The sequence below is a fragment of the Pelodiscus sinensis genome, chromosome 6, assembly GCF_049634645.1.
Source record: "Pelodiscus sinensis isolate JC-2024 chromosome 6, ASM4963464v1, whole genome shotgun sequence".
NCBI classification, from domain to species: domain Eukaryota; kingdom Metazoa; phylum Chordata; order Testudines; family Trionychidae; genus Pelodiscus; species Pelodiscus sinensis.
In genome coordinates this window covers 32,086,007-32,105,109 of record NC_134716.1, presented here as the reverse complement: position 1 = coordinate 32,105,109, position 19,103 = coordinate 32,086,007, and the positions used below count along the sequence as shown (strand labels likewise).

At 43.2% G+C, this 19,103-nt stretch overlaps 1 protein-coding gene across 3 annotated transcripts in view; it reads right to left on the bottom strand.

Annotated features, from left to right (window-relative positions):
* PIP5K1B (phosphatidylinositol-4-phosphate 5-kinase type 1 beta) overlaps nt 1-19,103 on the bottom strand; it is a 169,397-nt gene that overhangs the window by 61,826 nt on the left and 88,468 nt on the right. For all 3 annotated transcript variants that reach the window (XM_006137852.4, XM_006137851.4, XM_075931678.1), the window contains exons 5-7: nt 15,627-15,744; nt 9,622-9,774; nt 5,039-5,338 (exon numbers count right to left, since the gene is read on the bottom strand). In XM_006137852.4, the coding sequence (XP_006137914.2) occupies nt 5,039-5,338; nt 9,622-9,774; nt 15,627-15,744 (571 nt within the window). The remainder of the gene's footprint in view (nt 1-5,038; nt 5,339-9,621; nt 9,775-15,626; nt 15,745-19,103) is intronic.

The window sequence follows — 19,103 nt, the reverse complement described above, 5'->3', positions numbered from 1 at the left end:
TTGAGCAAATGGTTACTACACAATGGTATGCATCCTACCAGATAACAGGAAACCTCAAGATCTTGTAATCGGTAGTTTAGTTGCCCTCACCAATCCCATTTAGGTCCTGCATCATGATCTCATTAAAGTTAATGGGAATTTTGATGAAATACTTAATTAGCCTTCCCCCCCCCCACAAATTTCAGATCCTAACTTGAATTCAAGCCAGATTGAAATTTAAAGTTATGATCACCTGAAATAGCTGAATTTCACTTGATTCCACAAACACAAAGTAATCCATTAGTTGTAGAAAATAAGCAGATGCAGATCATCTTCTGCTCTTCCTCTTCCCTCCCCGTGTCACATATCAGGCAAGAATTTGGCTCTAGATACAACATTAAGCTTTGTCAAGATATTAATATTAAATCTGATTTTACCTAATTTGCTACTGTATATTTACCCTAGCATTGTGTATTTTCTTGCCTTTGTATATAATATGCTATACACATTAGTTAATGGATAAACAGGTATTGTAATACACATTTGCAATAAACTAGATCATTGTTTTCTCAAGCAAGAGTTATGTCACATTAGTGGATCATAATAGGAAAATGCAGATAATTGTTACATCCACTGTTGTAAGTTTGCCCCAAATTCTGTGCAAAGTGAGCTATATGAGATGTCTAATGAAACCTTATGCTATGTTGATTATGTTTGTGCAGCTCATACATATGTATGATTTTTGTATGTAAAGTTATGAATACGGGCTTTGTACATGTACTTTAAATGTTTTCTGTCTGGGGAAACAGCTGCAGGCATTGACCATCTATTGTGAGAAGTGGTTACTAAGGGTACGTCTAAACTACATGGCTCCGTCGACGGAACCATGTATATTTGTTGTTTTGGCAAAGGTAAATGAAGCTGCGATTTAAATGATCGCGGCTTCATTTACATTTACATGGCTGCCGCGCTGAGCCGACAACCAGCTGATCAGCTGTTCGTCCGCTCAGCGCGCTAGTCTGGATGCTCCCCTGCCGACATCAAAGCCCTTTGTTGGCAGCTCCGGTAAACCTCATCCCACGAGGAAGATACCATCACACTGGAGGACAATGGATTTTTCTCCGCTTGGGCAAGATTATAAAAGGATCCTGGGGGTTCCTCCATCTTTGTCTTCAATCACGCTCTTTACTTCAGAAGCATCCCTGCTGTGAACAGAGAGCCTGGAATGATCTGTTGATCCATCTTAAGGATGTACTCCGAAGACTTTTAAGACAGCAGTTTATTACATCGCTGCTAAGAGCCTGCATCGAGAACGATGCAATTGCAACGTTCTCGATGTATGTAATGTGCTTTCTTTAACAATCCTACTTTCAACCTTTTCTTTCCTTTTATTAATAAACCTTTAGATTTTAGATTCTAAAGGATTGGCACAGCGTGCTAATTTGGATAAGATCTGAGGTTTAAATTGATCTAGTAGTTACGCTAGTCCTTTGGGATCAGTAGAACTTGTTCAGATTTGGCGAGATTGGTTATTATAACCTCTCATCTGTGTAAAGGGTAGTGCTGATTGTGGCACAGGTAAAGCTTAAGCAATCACCTTAGATGCTCGTGTAAATTGCTGGCTAGATCAGTAGCTGAAGCGCTCTTTGTGGCTGGTTTGGTGCTTTATAGAGTACTACCCCTAGGCCTGAGCTGTAAGTAGTCCGGGTTCTAAGCAATTTGCTCTGATTTGATCCTTAGAACAGTGCACCCAGACCAACTGGTACATTACTGGGTGTATCTACCCGAGGAAGTATTGCAAAACAAAAAACCTAGTGGGAGGCGTGCGTGTGGTGAAAGTCAGAGCAGCCACACCTTTGTTTTGTACAGTCTAATTTTGTTTTTCAAAATGTAACTCCCTGCCTCCTATGACTGTAGAAATAAACCCTTAAAATGTGAGCTACATGCATCTGACACATTATTTGCCTGAGTGTGCAGAGATCTTGGAACAATGAGAATTGTGAGTAGCCCTACTCTTCAACGATTTCCAACTCAGATGCCAAAGATAATACATGAAAATTACAAACAACGTACATTTTTATAAAAGCAGTGGGCAACCTGTGGCCCGAGGGCCACATGGGGCCCACTGGGATTCTATGTATGGCCCTCAAGGTATTTTCTTTACTGTTGCCCATGCATAAGGTGTCACGGAGTGTGGGGGTGTCACTAGGCCCTGCACCCCCATCCAGATGGGACTCAGTCAGCAAGTAGAAGAGAAGGTTTATTCATTGACAAGGACACAGCATACCACAGACTTATTACAGGAACCAGGAGCATCCAGTACAATCCATCTTGGGGATAAGGGGACCCAGAGCCAGGACTCTGGTCCCCTGCCCAGCCCCCCAAGCCAGCTAGGCTCCCTCCTCCCTAAGCCAGCCGAAAAACTAACTCACAGACCCAGCAACAGGTCCCAGATCTGTAGGCAGCCCCATCCCATCTTTTGTTCAGATTCCGGAGCTCAAGGTCTTATTTGCTGTCACCTGGTCCTCAGGGCATGAGGCTGGACATTCTTCCACAGTGAGTCATGCCCAGCCTTCCTCTCCTTATCCACAGTGTTGCAGTGCTCAGGGAAACTGAGGCACACACACACAGAGTTACTACAGAACAGCACAGGACAGTAGAGTCTCATACAACACAACTAAGCAAACAGTGAACACAAAAGCAGAGTGAATACAGTGACTAAAAGAGTGAACAAAATTCCCACTATGTCACACAAGGGTTACCACATTCTGCTGGTTTCCTCTATATACAGTAGTTTTTTTTCCAACAGGTTTTATGAAAGTGACATGCATTTAAAGCAAGGACACAAAGTGAGGTGCGTGCTGATCACACACAATATTAGGAGAGCCGTGTGCTCCCTCTGCATTCAAAGTGCTGCTACAGTTCATTTGGCACATCCTGCAAATACTAGATACACAAGCGTAGTTAGCAAAACTACACAACTGCAGGAGACCATCTTGTGGTCCACTGAAATAGAGGACTACTCATGCAGCCCACTCACTAACCAAGGTTGATCCTCACTGATCTATAATCTTAGGGCTTATCTTCACTACTAAGTTAAATTTATGCCCCTGTATCGATGCAGTAGCCACAATGTAGCACATTTGGTGAAGGCACATTACATTGACGGGAGACTGCTCTCCTGTCCACTTAATAGCTTCCACCTCTTATTGAAGTGAAGTAATGTTGACAGGAGAGCGTTTCCCGCTGACAGAGTTGTGTCTAGACTGTGCTAAGTTGATGCAAGTTATGCTGCTGAGGGCATTTCCCCCTCCTTCATTACCCCGAGCAATGTAACTTATATTGGCTTAAGTGGTACAAGTTGGACCTCCCTGGTCCAGGATCCTTGGGACCGGTCCCCAACAAGGGAGTTTGCTAGATGACGGGAGGTCTACGTGTCTATGTCCCTGTTGAGCTCCAGGCTCTGCTGCCTCCTCTGGTGCCAGCCCCGAAAGCTGCCAGACTACTGGCCCAACTCTGGTCCCAGCCACCAGCAATCTCTGCCACTGGAGCTCTGTTATCCAGCATCATCCATGGTCCTGTCTGGACCAGAGAGGTTCAACCTGTAGTTTAGATGAGCCCTTAGTATTCAAAAACCTGCTTCTCCCCCATATGACAATACATCCGCCTTTTAAAAATCTCAGCCTCTTTTACAGTTAAATTAAGGCGACACATTGTGAAAGCTGATGTTTAGCCTTCACCTCCACAGAATAAATGCTGAGAACACATCATACTTTGGAAACAGTTCCAATAAGAATTCCCTGCACATAATCAAATTACTGGTTTTTGTCCTTAATCTAATTTTCAATCTATTTCTTGCCTCCTTTATACAATTTTTTATTATTAACTGTTTCAGAGTTTTCTTCTCAAAGCTTTGATTGTATAAATTAACCTCTCTGACATTTGGGACAAAAGAGCGTCTGGATTTTCACACACTCTGCATCATCACTAATGGCAGAAGCGCAGAATGTGCTCACTGAAGAAGGCTGAAGGAACAGTGCCCTTTGTTAGAAAAGTGTGTCTCAGTGAGCATGCAGCTGACTGTTAGATCACCCTACTTTACTTACAAAGCACAAGCCATTTTGGACACATTAAACAAAAGGTAGCATTCATGATCAACAACAAAACTTGACGTACAGCAGCACAGGTGGCAGCAAACTGCTGTGAGGGCTTTCTAACAGGCTATGAGCTCATTCCAACCTTGCTGGTGTTCTCATTGAACTACTAGGACTCCTACACAATCCAGTTTTCTTCAATGCATCTCTTGGAGCCCTGGGAATCTCTCCCATTTCCTGCTTTCTGCTTGCTCTCCCTTTGTCCTGGAAGGTCCCTTTTCATAGCATGTACCCTTACGTCAGGAATGCTAGAAGAGGATCCTCCACAGTCCCCTTTATACTGTCCTTGCTCTTCAGGAGGATGGCACTGATATTCTGCTTCCTACCCTTCTGGCCTGGAAACAAAGGAACGCTAGACCAGAAGAGACCTCCTAGACCTCCATCAAGTCCAGTCCCTTGCTTGAAGGGGCACTCGGTCCCAATCTGCATGGGATTATGCTGTAGGACGAAAACTGAACCTGATGCCCCTGGGGTTCTATTCATTCCCCCCTCCCCCTTCTGCTAGCTAATGCACAGATTCATTTAAAAAAGCAACGTACATCAGGGACAAGCCTGGAGATGCTTTGCAGATTTGAGAACAGTACAATTTTACATGATGTACCTCAGAATTTTAAAAATCCCCAAACTCCTGAGTTTTAATCCTTTTTTTATTATTGTCTTCTAATAAGTATTCATGACAGAAAGTTCTCTTTTATGTATCAAACAATGTCAAATATCAGCAGCTAAAGACAGAACATTTGTCTTTTTAAAAAAAATGCAGTTGAATTAGGTCTACAATTAAATTGCATCAGGCAGCTTCACAGTTTGAATGATTTACAGAGTCTGATTCTGTTCTCAGTCACACAGATGTAAATCTGGATTAGAGAATCTGAATATCACATTAAATATGAACAATTTTTACTTACTCGGCAATCCCTTTGTAGTGTTTTCATCAGTGCACTGTATGTTTCGGAGTCAAAATATAGTCCTTCGTGCATCTCTTGCAAGAAATCCAAGTCTTTAAATGTGGGATTAGATTTCTCCCTTTCTTTTCTTGATGCTCTCCGTTTATACGTAGAACCCTTCAGGTCATATGTGAAATGCATTTTCAGTGCCCGAGGCAAAACATTGTTCATCACAACAATTCTGATATTAATGCCCCCTGATTGAACACAGTACAGTCCATAAAATTTTGGTAAAAGGGTCCTTGGATTCTGGTTCAAATTCTAAGAAAACAAAAACAAAAAGATTTTAAAGGGGTTTTCACACTTAACCATATTAATATTGGGGGAAAAAAAGGGTGTATGTTACTTTATATTTTAAACAATTTCTTTGACTGGTCCGTCATTTTCTCTCTCACATTGGGCCCAAACTTGAAAAAGCTAGCTCAACCCAGAAGAAAAAAAAGAGACTATGTTCAAGTGAAATTGAGGGACGGTGACAGAAGTGTCAGGATCAGAATCAAAGACAGACCTAGGGCATCCCAAAAATCAGGCCATGTCTTCTTACCACTATGCACTGAAGTAGGAGAGAGTGGGGGTGTAAGACAGAAACACAGCCTGTTGCTTCTTTTTATATCCTTTTTGCCCATGAGGTTCATTTTGTATATTTTAAGCTCCTGAAATGACCACATTTCCTGTTCTGTACTACCTTGAAGAGAACCACAGTCTTTCATCCCTGCACATCATAGGGTTTTTGTCCTCTTGCAAGAGTTCTATTTAAATTAGGCCAAAAGCATAGCAAAAGCTCAGCATTTTTGCTGCGCTTGGCCTTAATGCAACCACAAGACTGAGTCTAGAGAGAGACTGAAGACATTTAGCAGATGAATCCCCCTTTAAGGGGGTTGGATCCCATTTTACTCAAGCCACTTCTGGTTTAGGTTTTGTGAAACAAAACCCCCATCCAGTGAGGTTTTGCAAAATCTGAGTTACTGCCAATTTTGGCAATGTTTATTATACCCAGATTGTAATTTACTTGAGAATGCAAAAGAGTAATAGTCCAACTATGACATCGCAATCTGCCAAAATGGAAACTCTATAGCAGCGGTTCCCAACCTTTTCCAGATGGGGACCCATTGTGACAATTCAGGAAGACTTGGTGACCCAAGGCAATTCAAAAACAGGGAAAGGAGTGGGGGACAGCAGAGCCACCTGGGGAGAGACTTGATGACCCTTTTGAAATGTAATGGCAACCCATATTTGGGTAGCGACCCATAGATTGGGAAACCCTGCTATATAGTATCCTAAATTCAACTGCAGGCCAAGTATCTAGTGCAGGGCCTCAAACTCCCGACCTGTGAACCATCCCCAGCTTGAGCAATTGCACAATCCAGCCTGAGACTCCCAGCCAGCTGGGAGAGGGCCCTGTCTGTTATTGGCCCCCACCCTCATTCACCCTACCCTCTCCCTCCTATGACATCCTGTCCCCGAGGATGTGGCTTCAGAGATCACCAGGGAGTGGGGGCCTAACACTGCATGAGGCAGCAGTGATCACTCCCCCTTCCCCACAGACACTCCCTGTAGGAACAGGAGCTTCAAGAAAGCAGAGTGAGTACACTTCCCCAGTGCTCTCTGCTTCTCCCATAGCTGCTGCTGTTGAAGGGTCCACAGTGGGAGGCAACCACTGTCACCATGACGCACCAGGCTTCTTTCCCCCCCCACCGCTGGTGATCCCTGAAGCTGCATCCTCGGGGATGGGGCACCATAGGGTGGAGAGGACAGGGTGATAGTAGGAAAGGGAGGGTTTGGGGGCCAGTAACAGTCTGTCCTCCCGCTCCAGAGTCCTGGGTTTGATTTCACAATCGCTCCAGCTGAGGATGGCCCACAGGCCAGGAGTTTGAGACCCTTTATCTCGTAGGAGAGGATAAGAGATGGGGAGGCAAAAATCTAATTTTAGACACTAAGAACTTCCATCACCATCAATATGAAAAAGGTAAAGAAGAAATTATTTATATTTTACATTTGTTATGGTTACCACTAAAGCAGTGTTTCTTAAACTTTTTAAGACCAAGAAACACCAAACAATAATTAATTTTTTTTGAGGAACACAAAGGACTTTTGTTGGGGGGCGGGGAGGGAGGGGAAGGTCAGGGGGAAGTTTTTGAGCAAAAAAAAGAAGGGTGCCTGCCCCTTTAAGGGTGGCCATTTTGAACTATGTTGTTCTCCCCAGCACACCTCTGACTGCCTCACAGTAAGAGTCTGGATACAATAATCACATGAATTAAGCCTTTTTATTCTGATAAATGCTTGTGTGTATAATGTTAACTTTTGATTGGTTAGTGCACAAAAGCAAAGCAAAAAGTTTTTATAATGTGTAGATTTTGGATGGCCAACTCAAACAGATTATACCTTACATCTGACAAAGTAGTTTTCACCCACAAAAGCTTATGGCCAAATAAACGTGCTGGTCTTCAAGGCACCACAGGACTCCTCGTTGTTTTAAGCAGATTATAAATATTAACAATAAAGACAAATAATGCCAGCTATAAGTTCTGAAACTCTGAATGACTGAAGCCTCCTTATACAAACACTCAAACTCACACTCTATATTAACTTAATACCACCATCAGAAAATCACTGAATTTCAAATAAATGAGACGGAATGTGCCCAATATTTTTTTCCCCCTTTTGGGAAGGGATTGGGATCATGGAGACATCAGTTTACTAGAGTCTGAATCCTGCAAGGTGCGAACCATCACCTGAGAGGTGCTGAGGGGCTTGCTTCTTAATGGGAACTCAGTAACTCTCAGGATGAATGTAGCCTCTTTCAGGATATAGTCCTGCTTAGTTCTGATGGTCAATTTATTTACTCTGCTGACAACTGGCCCAAAATTAGAGACACAGTCAACTTAGCTGAAGCCCAAAAATATATCTTGTAAAAAATAAATTTTAAAGAAGTTATATAAATTGTTTTTTTTCCCCCAACAAAATGTGCTAATATAGTAAAATCCAAGACGAAAGCAGTCTAGAAACGAAAGGTAAATTGACACATCTAGTTTCTTTGGCCCCTTGAATGAAATGCAAAGGGCAAGCAAATGGAGAAAAAGAAATTTTACTCTGAATAGTTTGCCATTTTAATATTAGGAAAAATATAAAGATTGTATTAAAATGTAACCATCTTGATAGTGTCCCGTTAGTATTTAAAAAAGGCAGGGCTAGACGAAATACAGCCCAAGATCTGGCCTGTCATGACCCTTCGAGGTGCTAAAAGTCCCATGGTGCAGCAGAGTGCTACCACGGCCCCAACCACATGGGCTCACAGAAGTGGTCAGATGCCATTAGCAAGTGTGTCTTTTCATGCCCCTTGGGGGTGGGAGCAATGGGTCTTCATGCACTGCTCCCCACCCCAGCACCATGTTCACAGCTTAGATTGGCCAGAAACCAGCCAATCGGAGCTGCAGGGGTGGTGCATGCAGGTTCAGGCAGCACATGGAGAACCACTGTCCTCCCTTCCCTAAGGGGCATGCAGAGACAATTTTGACTAAGGATGTTAAGTATCGTGTAACTGACTAATCGAATAGTCGATGCATTTTTGTATTGACTATTCAATTAGTCAATAGGGAGGCGCTGCCTCTTTGAAACGCTGCTGCGGCATTTCAGAGCAGCAGCACCGCACGGAGCCTGGGGTCAGCTGCGGAATCCCCAGCTGAACCCAGGCTCCAAGTGGTGTAGTCTCTTTGAAATGCTGCGAGGAGCCCTATGCTGGGCTCCCCACAGCATTTCAAAGCAGCAGCACCGCACAGAGCCCAGGGTCAGCTGGGGAGTCCCCAGCTAACCCCGGCCTCCAAGAAGCCCTGCCTCTTTGAAATTCCATGAAGAGCCTGACGCTGGGATCCCCACTGCATCCAAAGTGGCAGCGCTGCATGGAGCAGCTGACCCCGGGTTCTGTGTGATGCTGCCACTTTGAAGTACCCCCCTCACCTCCACCCACCTTTCTGCCTCTGATAATCAACTAGTCCTTAACATCGCTAATTTTGACAGCAGCCGAAATACAGCCACTTTCAGGGGAACGGGGCCCTCATGGCATGCAGGCGGCCTACCTGCCTGAGTACTCCGACAGCCAGGAGCCTATGGTAAGCGCCTCCCAGGCAGGACCAGAGCCTACGTCTCATACCTCCTTCTGCACCCCAATCCCCTGCCTCAGGTCAGAACCATCTTCTACACTCAAACTCTGTCCCAGACCCCTCCATAAATATAATAGGAAAGTGCAGCTCGTGACCAACTTACCAAAGTTCTTGTAGTGGCCTCACTGTGAAAATCGCCCACCCAGAATTTGAAGCAACACTGACCTCAATATTTAGATATTACTTTTTGCTGGTGAGTGCAGGCCCACAAAGATGTTTTCTACAGTGTAAGAGCTATAAAAATATTAAGATAAACATCCAATAAAAAAGTCAACAAAATGCTAGAAGACAACGAATGAAATTATTCAGAAATAAATGGAGATGTGAAATATGAAGGATATAGAAAATATATGCAAGTAGAAAAATTAATGATCTGCAGTTACTCACCATGTAGTAACCTGGTAACAGCTTCTGAAGAAACTCAGCCTCTTTGTGTTGAACTGTTTTGATGATGAACTCATCATCACTAGTTACAAAAAATAAAGATCCACTGGCACCAGGGTTGGATAATTCTATTAAAGGCTCACTGCAGATTGAATACTGAAACAGACACAAAATGGAGTTTGCAGCCAATATCAGTGGTTTGCAATATAAAAATCTTTAAAAAGAATGGCCGGTATAAGCAAAGTTCCTTAGTTTTCAAGCAGCCACAGCCTCTAAATAACCAATCTTACAACAGTTGAGAACTGGAAGAGCGTGGATATGTTCCCCACCTCCACTCTGCAGTGAAGGTGCCATCTTCTCCCTCAAGAACACATACTGCAATTTGCCTTTACATTAGATAAAAATTAGAACAGATAGGGATCAGATGTCCCATAGGGGAAAATAGAAAATCTACATATTTAAAATACATTCTAGTGCCTCAAATTTAATTTCTATTTCATGCCCCAAATCTACTCTTTGTCGGCTGGGATGAGGCATACCTGGGTGGTCGACAAATGCCTTTGATGTTGACACCCGCGCGTCCAGACTACCGCGCTGAGCCGACAAACAGCCATGTAAATTTAAATGTAGTGGCGATTATTTAAATCGCTGCTTTATTTTCCTATGCCTGGTAGCCTAATCTACATGCCTCTGGCGACAGAGGCATGTAGTCTAGACATACCCTTAGTGTCATTATTCTATACTATACAGCTGGGGTGAGGAATGTTTTTAAGGTCGGGGCTGCTGACCCACAGAAAAATCATTCAGGGGCCTGCACACAAGCAGCAAAAAAAAAAAAAAAAAAAAAAAAAACCCAAACAAACAAAAACACCCCACCTCAAACCCTCACTGACGTGGCCCTCAACTAAGGCCCTCAGCCTCTTGGGGGGGAGGAGGGGGGGAAGAGGAACACTGGATTCAGATGAGCTGGGGCCATATCCAGCCCCTAGGCCTGAGGTTTCCCACCCCTGCTATACAGAGTTCTCAGGGGAGACCAGTATTTCTCAAATTGGAATTCCTGGCCCCACAAGGGAGTTGTGGGCAGAGTTAAGCGGGGGGTGTCACAATATTGCCACCCTTATTTCTGCATGGCCTTCAGAGCTGGAAGGCCAGAGAGCAGTAGCTGTTGACTAGACACCCATCACTACAATTAAACACAGTTTTAGATTTAAATATGAAATCATGAACATTATTAATTTTAAACTCCTATAACAATGAAACGAACCAAAATAGTCAGTGAATTTGAAAGAGCCCTATTCACGGACATTGAAATTGTAGCACAACAACACTGATAAGGGTGCAGCCCTCAAATAAACTATACTTAAAACGAGTTTGTTAAACTATATATGCACCAGGGAATCATCCTTAAAAACAGCAGCAAATTTTCTAGTCTTTTCAGAACTGAAAGAGGCTGTTCCTAACAAAAATTTACCCTTTCCACTGGGAATATCAAGCAAAGGACAGAGCTTCATTAAATCCGGCTACTATTGAACTCAAAAGAAGTTCTGCCACCAATTTCAATGAGACATAGATTTGCTCCTATCGATGCCAGTATATGATGCTGTGGAGCAAAGATGTGCAGGAACAAGGGGTTAAGGTGTGGAAAGGAAAGGAACAAAACAACAAACAGTATAATTAGGGAGAAATAGTTTTGTTCTGAATTAAAATGTTTCAACACGTGGTACTTTTTTTTTTAAAAAGGATAATGCATGACATTTTCACTTTCATATTAGTAGACATTCTGTGCATGTTTACATCAAGAGTGTCTTTATACAGTACTATGTTACTACCCATGTTTCTAGCCCCTTTAGCAAACACATGCATGCTTAGTAGTGAAAAGTATTGCTGCTATGATGTTTTGAAGCCAAGTATTTGGAATATTAATATATAATAAGTTACATTGTTGCAATAAAATTGAGATGGCCTATAAGCAAATCCACAAAACCAGGATTACACAGTATGAGACAAGGATCTGATTTTATATTTGCATTTGTTTTTTGCAAACGAAAAACCTAACCCACAAAGCTTTGCTGAACCAAACCCCATGCATGCCTTTAGCTTAAGAGTTAAAAAAGAAAGCAGTTTGTGATCAACACACTGACGTGCTGAATACCCGTGTTTTGTATACTTTCCAGTCACCATTTATTTGTACAAGCTGTTCAAATTTATTTTTCCCCTTCATCCTACTTCCTGCAGCGCTTCCATACTGTACCATTTGGAAGGCGGCAAAGCTAGAAACACAGCTGTGCCCTGGCCAATGCAAATTAACAGTGTAAACCTACTTCAGGGTTCTGAGATACTTCTTCCATTTTCCCCTCCCCTTTTCTCTAACAGGAACTAGTATAAAAGAGTAATCCCAAAGCTTTCAGTTGCTGCACAGCAGCCTGAAAGGAAACTGTTTAAGACAATAGGATTCTGAATCATATCTTTATAGTGGACAGTAAAGAGGCTATGAACAGGGAGACTGATTTTTAATGTCAACATATTTTAATTAAAAAAAAATCCAACTCCTTACAAGCCAATCAAGTAATAGCAGGGTTAAAGCATGTAGCACTTTCTAGAAACACAGAAAATGGATTAGGGACTTCTGGTCTAACATGGTGCCTATTATAATTAGAGAGAAGATGGTCAGATCTGGATTGCTTTAAACAGAATCAGGGCTGAATATATAGCAGCAGCAAAATCTCAAAAGATATTCTCATGAGATTTCTACCATTTTTGATTAAAGAATTTCAGTCATATCCAAACTGGAAAAACTGGTTCCATCCCACTACCAGCCAGTGGTTTCAGATACCAGGATTTCAAATCCAATCTCCCTTGGAATTCAGGGTCCCACGTGTGATCTCTTATTATAACAGGCTGCTTATTTATAATCAAAAGCAATATGAAGTGGATTTTAAGTTAGTTAGAAGCTTGAGCAGAGTAACTAACCATTGAAGAAATGGATGCAACCACCAAAAATAAAAGATCCAATTTTATTCAAATGGTGACCTTTTTGTTCATTAATTCGCACATCCAAGATTTTTACACACACACACACACACACACACACACGCCTGCTCACTCTTATGCCATAAAAAGAGAATCAGAATAAAAACAAAATAAAGTACTGACCACATTTGTTATTTGCCCTAGTAGTAAGTAGAGATGGGAATTGAACTGGTACAAATCTATAAGCCACAAATTGCACCAGTATAGTTTACTCCTGCTTGAAACTAGGTTCAGTTGTTGAACCTCTATAGTCTGGACTTCCTTAGTCGAGTACCATTTGTGCTTCCAGCACTCCATGGGTAGAGCACTCTGAGGGAAAAGCTGGGCCCTACGCTCAGCAACTCCTACTCTGCCTTCTCAGAGTTTCCAGAGCATTAGAAATATTGCATTTGCAGCTAAGGGAGGGAAGAGGAAGACAGGCAGGGTGGCTACAGAGCCCCATGGACACCTCTTTCCCTTAGGCCCCACCTCTGCTTTCCTCAGTAATTGCTGGCCCCTCTGCTGCCACTGGAGTGGAGCTCTGTGGCCCCTTGGCCACTGGTCCAGCAGATTCTGTGGTTCGGGACAAGTCAGGTCCCAAGTGTGCCGGACCAGGGAGATACAACCTGAAGTACAAACTGGTTGTGACGGCTTTCCCTATCTGCACTGGGGCAACTTCTCTGGTTGGTGGCCAGCCACTGCTGGCTGAAATCCACAGTTTAGACAAGGCCTAAGACTACAGTGTCTTCAGATACAACTTTTAAAAAAGGATAGGGCAAGACAGATTTGTCCTTCGACGTTAGGGTCAGAAGGGACGATCATGATCTCCTTCGCACTGCAGGTCACAGAACCTCACCCCCATGACTCCTGATATAAGCCATTAACCGCTGGCTGTTGTGACTGAAGTCCTCAGATCATGGTTTAAAGCATGGGCAAAGGAGCCTCCATGGACCAGATCTGACCTGCCAAGCGAGTGGATCCAGCCCACGGACACCCTGCTGCTCCCCAGCTCCCAAGCCAATCAAGGCATGCAGATGGGAGGGTGTGCATCTTGCAGGGCGGGGGCAGGAAGCAAGAAACTTGGCAGACCCCTCCCTCCCTCAGGTCCGGATTGGCCTAGGGGTGGGGGGAGCTCGCAAAGTGTTCTCCTGCCAGAAGGCAGGTGCCTAGAGGGAATGGCCAGCTGTTCAGAACAGCTGGCAGTTCTCTCTAGGCGGGGAGAGCATGGGGCAAAGACTTCATGTGCTCCCCCTACCTCCAGGCCAATCAGGGTCTGTGGGAGGGAGATCACCGAAGCGTCCTGGCCCCACATCTTCTGCGGCAGCCTGGGGCCACTTTAAAAAAAAAAAAAAAAAAAAAACAGTGAAGTGCCCCCACCTCCCCAGTCAAACATTATTGCCCACCTTTGGTTTAAAGACTGAAAATTACAGCGAATTCACCATTTATATTGGTTTAAAATGGTAAGTGACTCACGCCTCATGATACAGAGGAAAGGAAAAACCTCTCCAATGTCTCTGCCAATCTGACCCAGAGGAAAATTCCGTCCTGACACCAAATATGGTGATCAGTTCAGGTATTTTATTTTATGAAACCTAAATCCCAACAAACATTTCTGTGGAACACACACAACCTCAACTCCTCCAAAAGAAACAGTTTCACTTTGATCTGAAGTTAGGATCAGTTTAAGGCATCCAAGCACTAGCATAATGCTCTTGTGTTTGGGTTACCAACACTGCAGGACAATATTTTTATTTTAGAAACTAACTAGCCTAGTTTCACTGTCCAAAATGAATGAAATATATGAACATAAACTGATAGCTATGATCTAGAAACATTTTGATTCTTTTATTAAACCAATTTGTGTGCTTATCATTGACAAATAGCTTAGTAAATTTATTTCAATTGTAAAGAATCACCACTGTTAACACAAGGAAAAATATTTGTAAAAAATGTGATTATTTAAATCCCACATTGGACATTTATGCACAGGGAATACAAGCAGCTTCCATAGTTGGAGACATCTATAGCTCTGAAGTGAACTGGCAACTTGCAAAATAATCTAATTTTGCCCTCATAGGCCTCCTCACAACCTTGTCAGCAGCAGATGGTTGGGGGAGAAAGATCTTGGATCACCCTCTTTTGGACGGTGTTGATCCCCACGAGGTGGAAGGTCAGCTCTATCTACCTAACAGCCAGCCAATGTTATACTTTCACATTTGAGCATGTGCCACACACACACACACACACACACACACACACACACACACACACACACACACACACACACACACACACACACACACACACACACACACACGACTATTAAAGGACTTGTCTACACATTAAATCGTACAGCAACATAATTCCAGCTGCATTGCTATAGCACTTCAATGCAAATCCACCCTACACCAAAGGGAGTAGCTACTCCTGTCACTATAAGTATTATCCTCCCAGAGAAGCATTAGTTGGGTCAACTGAAGAATTCTGAGTTACTTAGGCGGGCTGACCTATATTTTTAATGTAGACCAGGACTAAGTCTGAAAAATCAAAATAAGGAACAGTACAGAAAGTACTTGTTACAAGCATATCAATGTCTCTCTCAGAACATCTCTTTTTCCATGTCAAGGTTAGGACATACAGACATAAACATGATTTTCTTCTGAAGTACATAAACAAGGCAATTAGCATATGAGAACCCTCAATTAGAATTCAATTAGCAAAATTCACATGAGTTTTTAAATCTAATTATAATTTGTGTAGAGATAATTGCCTGCACTAGCAGCAATACTCTAGGTATTAAACTAGCAATTCATGTGGCAGGTTTCATAACAATCACTTAAAAGCTGAAGAATTTAAAAAGTTTTGCCAAAAGCAAAAGTTACACCAGTTACAAAACCTAAAAACTACCCCTAGTGTATCATTAGCCACCATCCTTATCTGCTATAGAACTAGTGTTCACAATATTTTGTTAGTTCAGAGGAAAAATTACAAAGTCTTACCAAGTAATCATCGGGTTTGATACCAAAAAGTTCTCTGAAGTAACGGAAAGCTAGAGGAGCATAGGTCTTAAATCTGAAGTCGGGGTAATGATGAGCAGGGGTCAAATTGCTGCCTTCACTGCAGTGAAGAGACAAATTAAGAAAATGGCAAATATTACAAGACATTCTTAAAAAATAAGGCAGATAGTTTCCCTTTAATACTTCCCACCATGATCACCAGCATCCTGAGACAGAAGTCACTGGCCAGAACTTAATATAATGTAGATTCAAACACCAGTATAATTGTTAATATATGCTCAGTGGTGACTGGACAACAGCCGCTTTGTGTCCTCTCTTCCCCTGGAGCGAAGCAACCATCATCTTCATCGGTCACACCATTCATGGTTTGAGGTACTGTTTTCACCAGCATCTCAGCCTTGGCATGTCAGTGTCACTCTCTTGCAAACTAGGTAATGGCATGACCATGGGCTCCTTCAACCCTGTAACTTTTTAGTTTGCAACAATTACTTGCATGGCTGATAGTACACCTGGTTTTGGGTCTGCAAGGCACATGGTTAAAAAACCTCAATTAATTATTGTGCTCAACTAAAAGTGTTCCCTCCTCCCCCCCCCCCCCAACTATAGGTGCTGGCTGGCACAGGACTGCCTGCTGAACAAGTGAAAGGAAAACAATTTTTTGCAGTGTGAACAGTGTGTCCTAATCTTACTTCATTTGCTGCTCTGGGGCCACCACCCTCCTTCCAGCAACAAAACAACAAAGAAATCCCCACCTTTCTTTGGCAGGACACTCCCCACGTACCATGAGTCAGCACTAGATGCATAAGCTGTGGGAATTCTATCCCTTGCTAAGTGATTATGGAACAGCTGCACAGATATACAGATATAAGACGTGTCTCAGCAGCATAATAGTATGTATACGGAAACAATTGCGGCTGATAGCTGCTGAGTTAACACACACTGAACTGTGTAACTTATAGCCAGATACAAAATAGCAGAAAAAACTAATGGGGACAGGCTCTAGGACATAACGCCCTAATTTGATTATTTCAGCCTTACATCATATATTCAGAGTTCACTTACCTCTGAGCAAAATTTACAGTCGAAACAGCCAATATATAAACCAGTTATAAACATAAGTATTGGAACAGCCTGGATTTTTTTAATATTCTAAGTTCTTTTGCTATCAGAATTGAAATAGGTTCCCTGAAAAATATTTAGAACGTATGCACTAAAATTATATTAGTAACAAATTGTGATGGAAGATGTTTAACCAGCTATCTTTTATCAGACAAATTAAAAAAAAAAAGAAGTTAACTGTGCAAGCTGGAAAAAAAATGTTCTGAACCTCCACAAAATTGCATGCCCCTCTCCGTAAAGTCTCCAGCGGGAGATCAAGGGATAAAAAGAACTGATGAAACTATAGGCTAAAAGTACAGAATCAAAGAAAATTCTCTCATTGGCTAGCTGATCAATATCCTGGTTGCTAGCAGCAGGCCTGGCCAAAGGGTTTGCGGGGCTCAAGGCAGAACACTGGGGGCAGGGCCCTGGGCCTGGCTGGTGGATGGGGAGTACTCAGCAGCGCAGGGCCCTGTCTCCAGCGGTGTTTTCTTTGTCAGCGAGGGGAAGTTTGCAGGTGGAGCACACCTGGAGGCTAGCAAGCAGGGGAAGTAGCCCAGAGAAAGGGAACTGCACAGTGGGAGCTTGTTCTGCAGCCTTGCAAAGGGGGCAGAAGCATGGGATGCTCCCCGCAGATGGAAGGGCCAGATCAGAGCTGTAGGCAGGGCTGTGCCCTACCCGCCGGCAGGTTGTGCCGCTTCCCAGCAGCTGGTAGGATTTGACCTAATTCCCCTGCTGGACGGGCGCAGGTCCTACAGGTTGCTCTGCTCCCCCAAACTTTGCTGTCAGCTGGTCAGGCCCAGCTAACAGCTTGTGTGTGCAGCCAGCTCTGGGCTGGGGAATTCACCGTGACATCCTGTGAAGTGCATGGCACTCATTAGCAGCCCAGCCCTGTGTGCAGTGTGGGGCCCGGAAGGCACAGGGCCCAAGGCAGCTGCCTTGCATGCCCTAAGGCCGGGCCTGGCTAGCAGCTAGTAAAAGCTGCTTTTCCCAAATGAATTGTGCTGTGGGTTTTATAGGAGATTATATAAACAGTCTTAGATTAAAAAAAAAAAATCAATTCTATTCATGCGTCTGTTGCTCCCAGAATGACATGGCAAAGGAAAACAAGAGAAGAAGGTGGAACTTATAATACTGCATATAGTTATGATTGCCTGCCACTACCAATTACACGGCCTATTTTCTTTTGGTTATAACCAGGGCTCCAAATAACGCAATCTACTTGCCCGTAGTGAGTAGACTGCAACCCGGAAGAGCCAGGTTCGAGCGATCTGCGCATGATCTGAGCGATCGCCGGACGGTGCGGCTGGCGAGCGGGGCTCACCATGGTTTGGCGAGCCCTGGTTATAACTCTGCCTCAGGCTAGGTCTACACTACAGGTTATTTTCAGAAAAAGGTATGCAAATTGCGAACTGAAATTTGTGTATCTTTTTCCGATTCTCTTTTTGGAAGAGGCTTTTCCAACATTTGGCATATCTACACAGGGCCAAATGTAGGAAAAACCTTTTTCAGAAGAGCCCTTAATTCTCATAAAATGAGAGAGACAGTGCTTCCAAAAGAACGCGCCTGCTTTTTCAGAAACTGGTCCGAAAAAGCAGACACGTTCCGTGGACGTGACAGAGGTTTTGCAGGATGCCTCCGGTATCCTGGAAAAAACTCTGTACTGTAGACCTAACTATTTGGACTAAAACTATCCAAGCTCAGTGTATTAAAGAATACTAGAAATGAAAGGGATCTTGAGAGGTCATTAAGTCTAGTCCCTTGCACTCATGGCAGGATCAATCATCATCATGTCTCAGCCTGATCCTTTGAGGAAATGTTGAATGGTTCCCAATAATATCAGGGGAAAACTAAACTGTTTTCCCCATATTAAACTCTTACCATAATTTCATAAGGTGGCTCCAGTGTCTCCATGAGTTGATCAGAGATTTGAAATATGGCAGGGGCATTATCTGGATATTGGGGATGTGCCTTTTTGATAGTTTTATGCAAGAACTCCCAAATTCGGGAAAGCATAAAGCATTACAAAAAAAAAAAGTGTCCCTCACAGTGAGCAAATATAAAGAGTTTAGCAACTACATTTTCCAGAGATTCAATCTGCACTGAGTATGGTCCAGTTCAGGGCTAGAGGGACAGAGCAGGACAACTCAGGTACATCAGATTCTTGAACTGAGAGCTGAGAGACTAATGCAGACACAAAAGAGGGGAAAGATGATGTTGATTGGAACAAGACCAGGTCAGTGAGGGGATCATAAGTGTAGGGACCTGCCCGGAGAAAGCACAAGACGAAATCTTTCTAATATCCATCATTTTCTATATGCCAAGAGAGAGGTTAGCCTAAGGCCTTAGCAAATGAAAAGT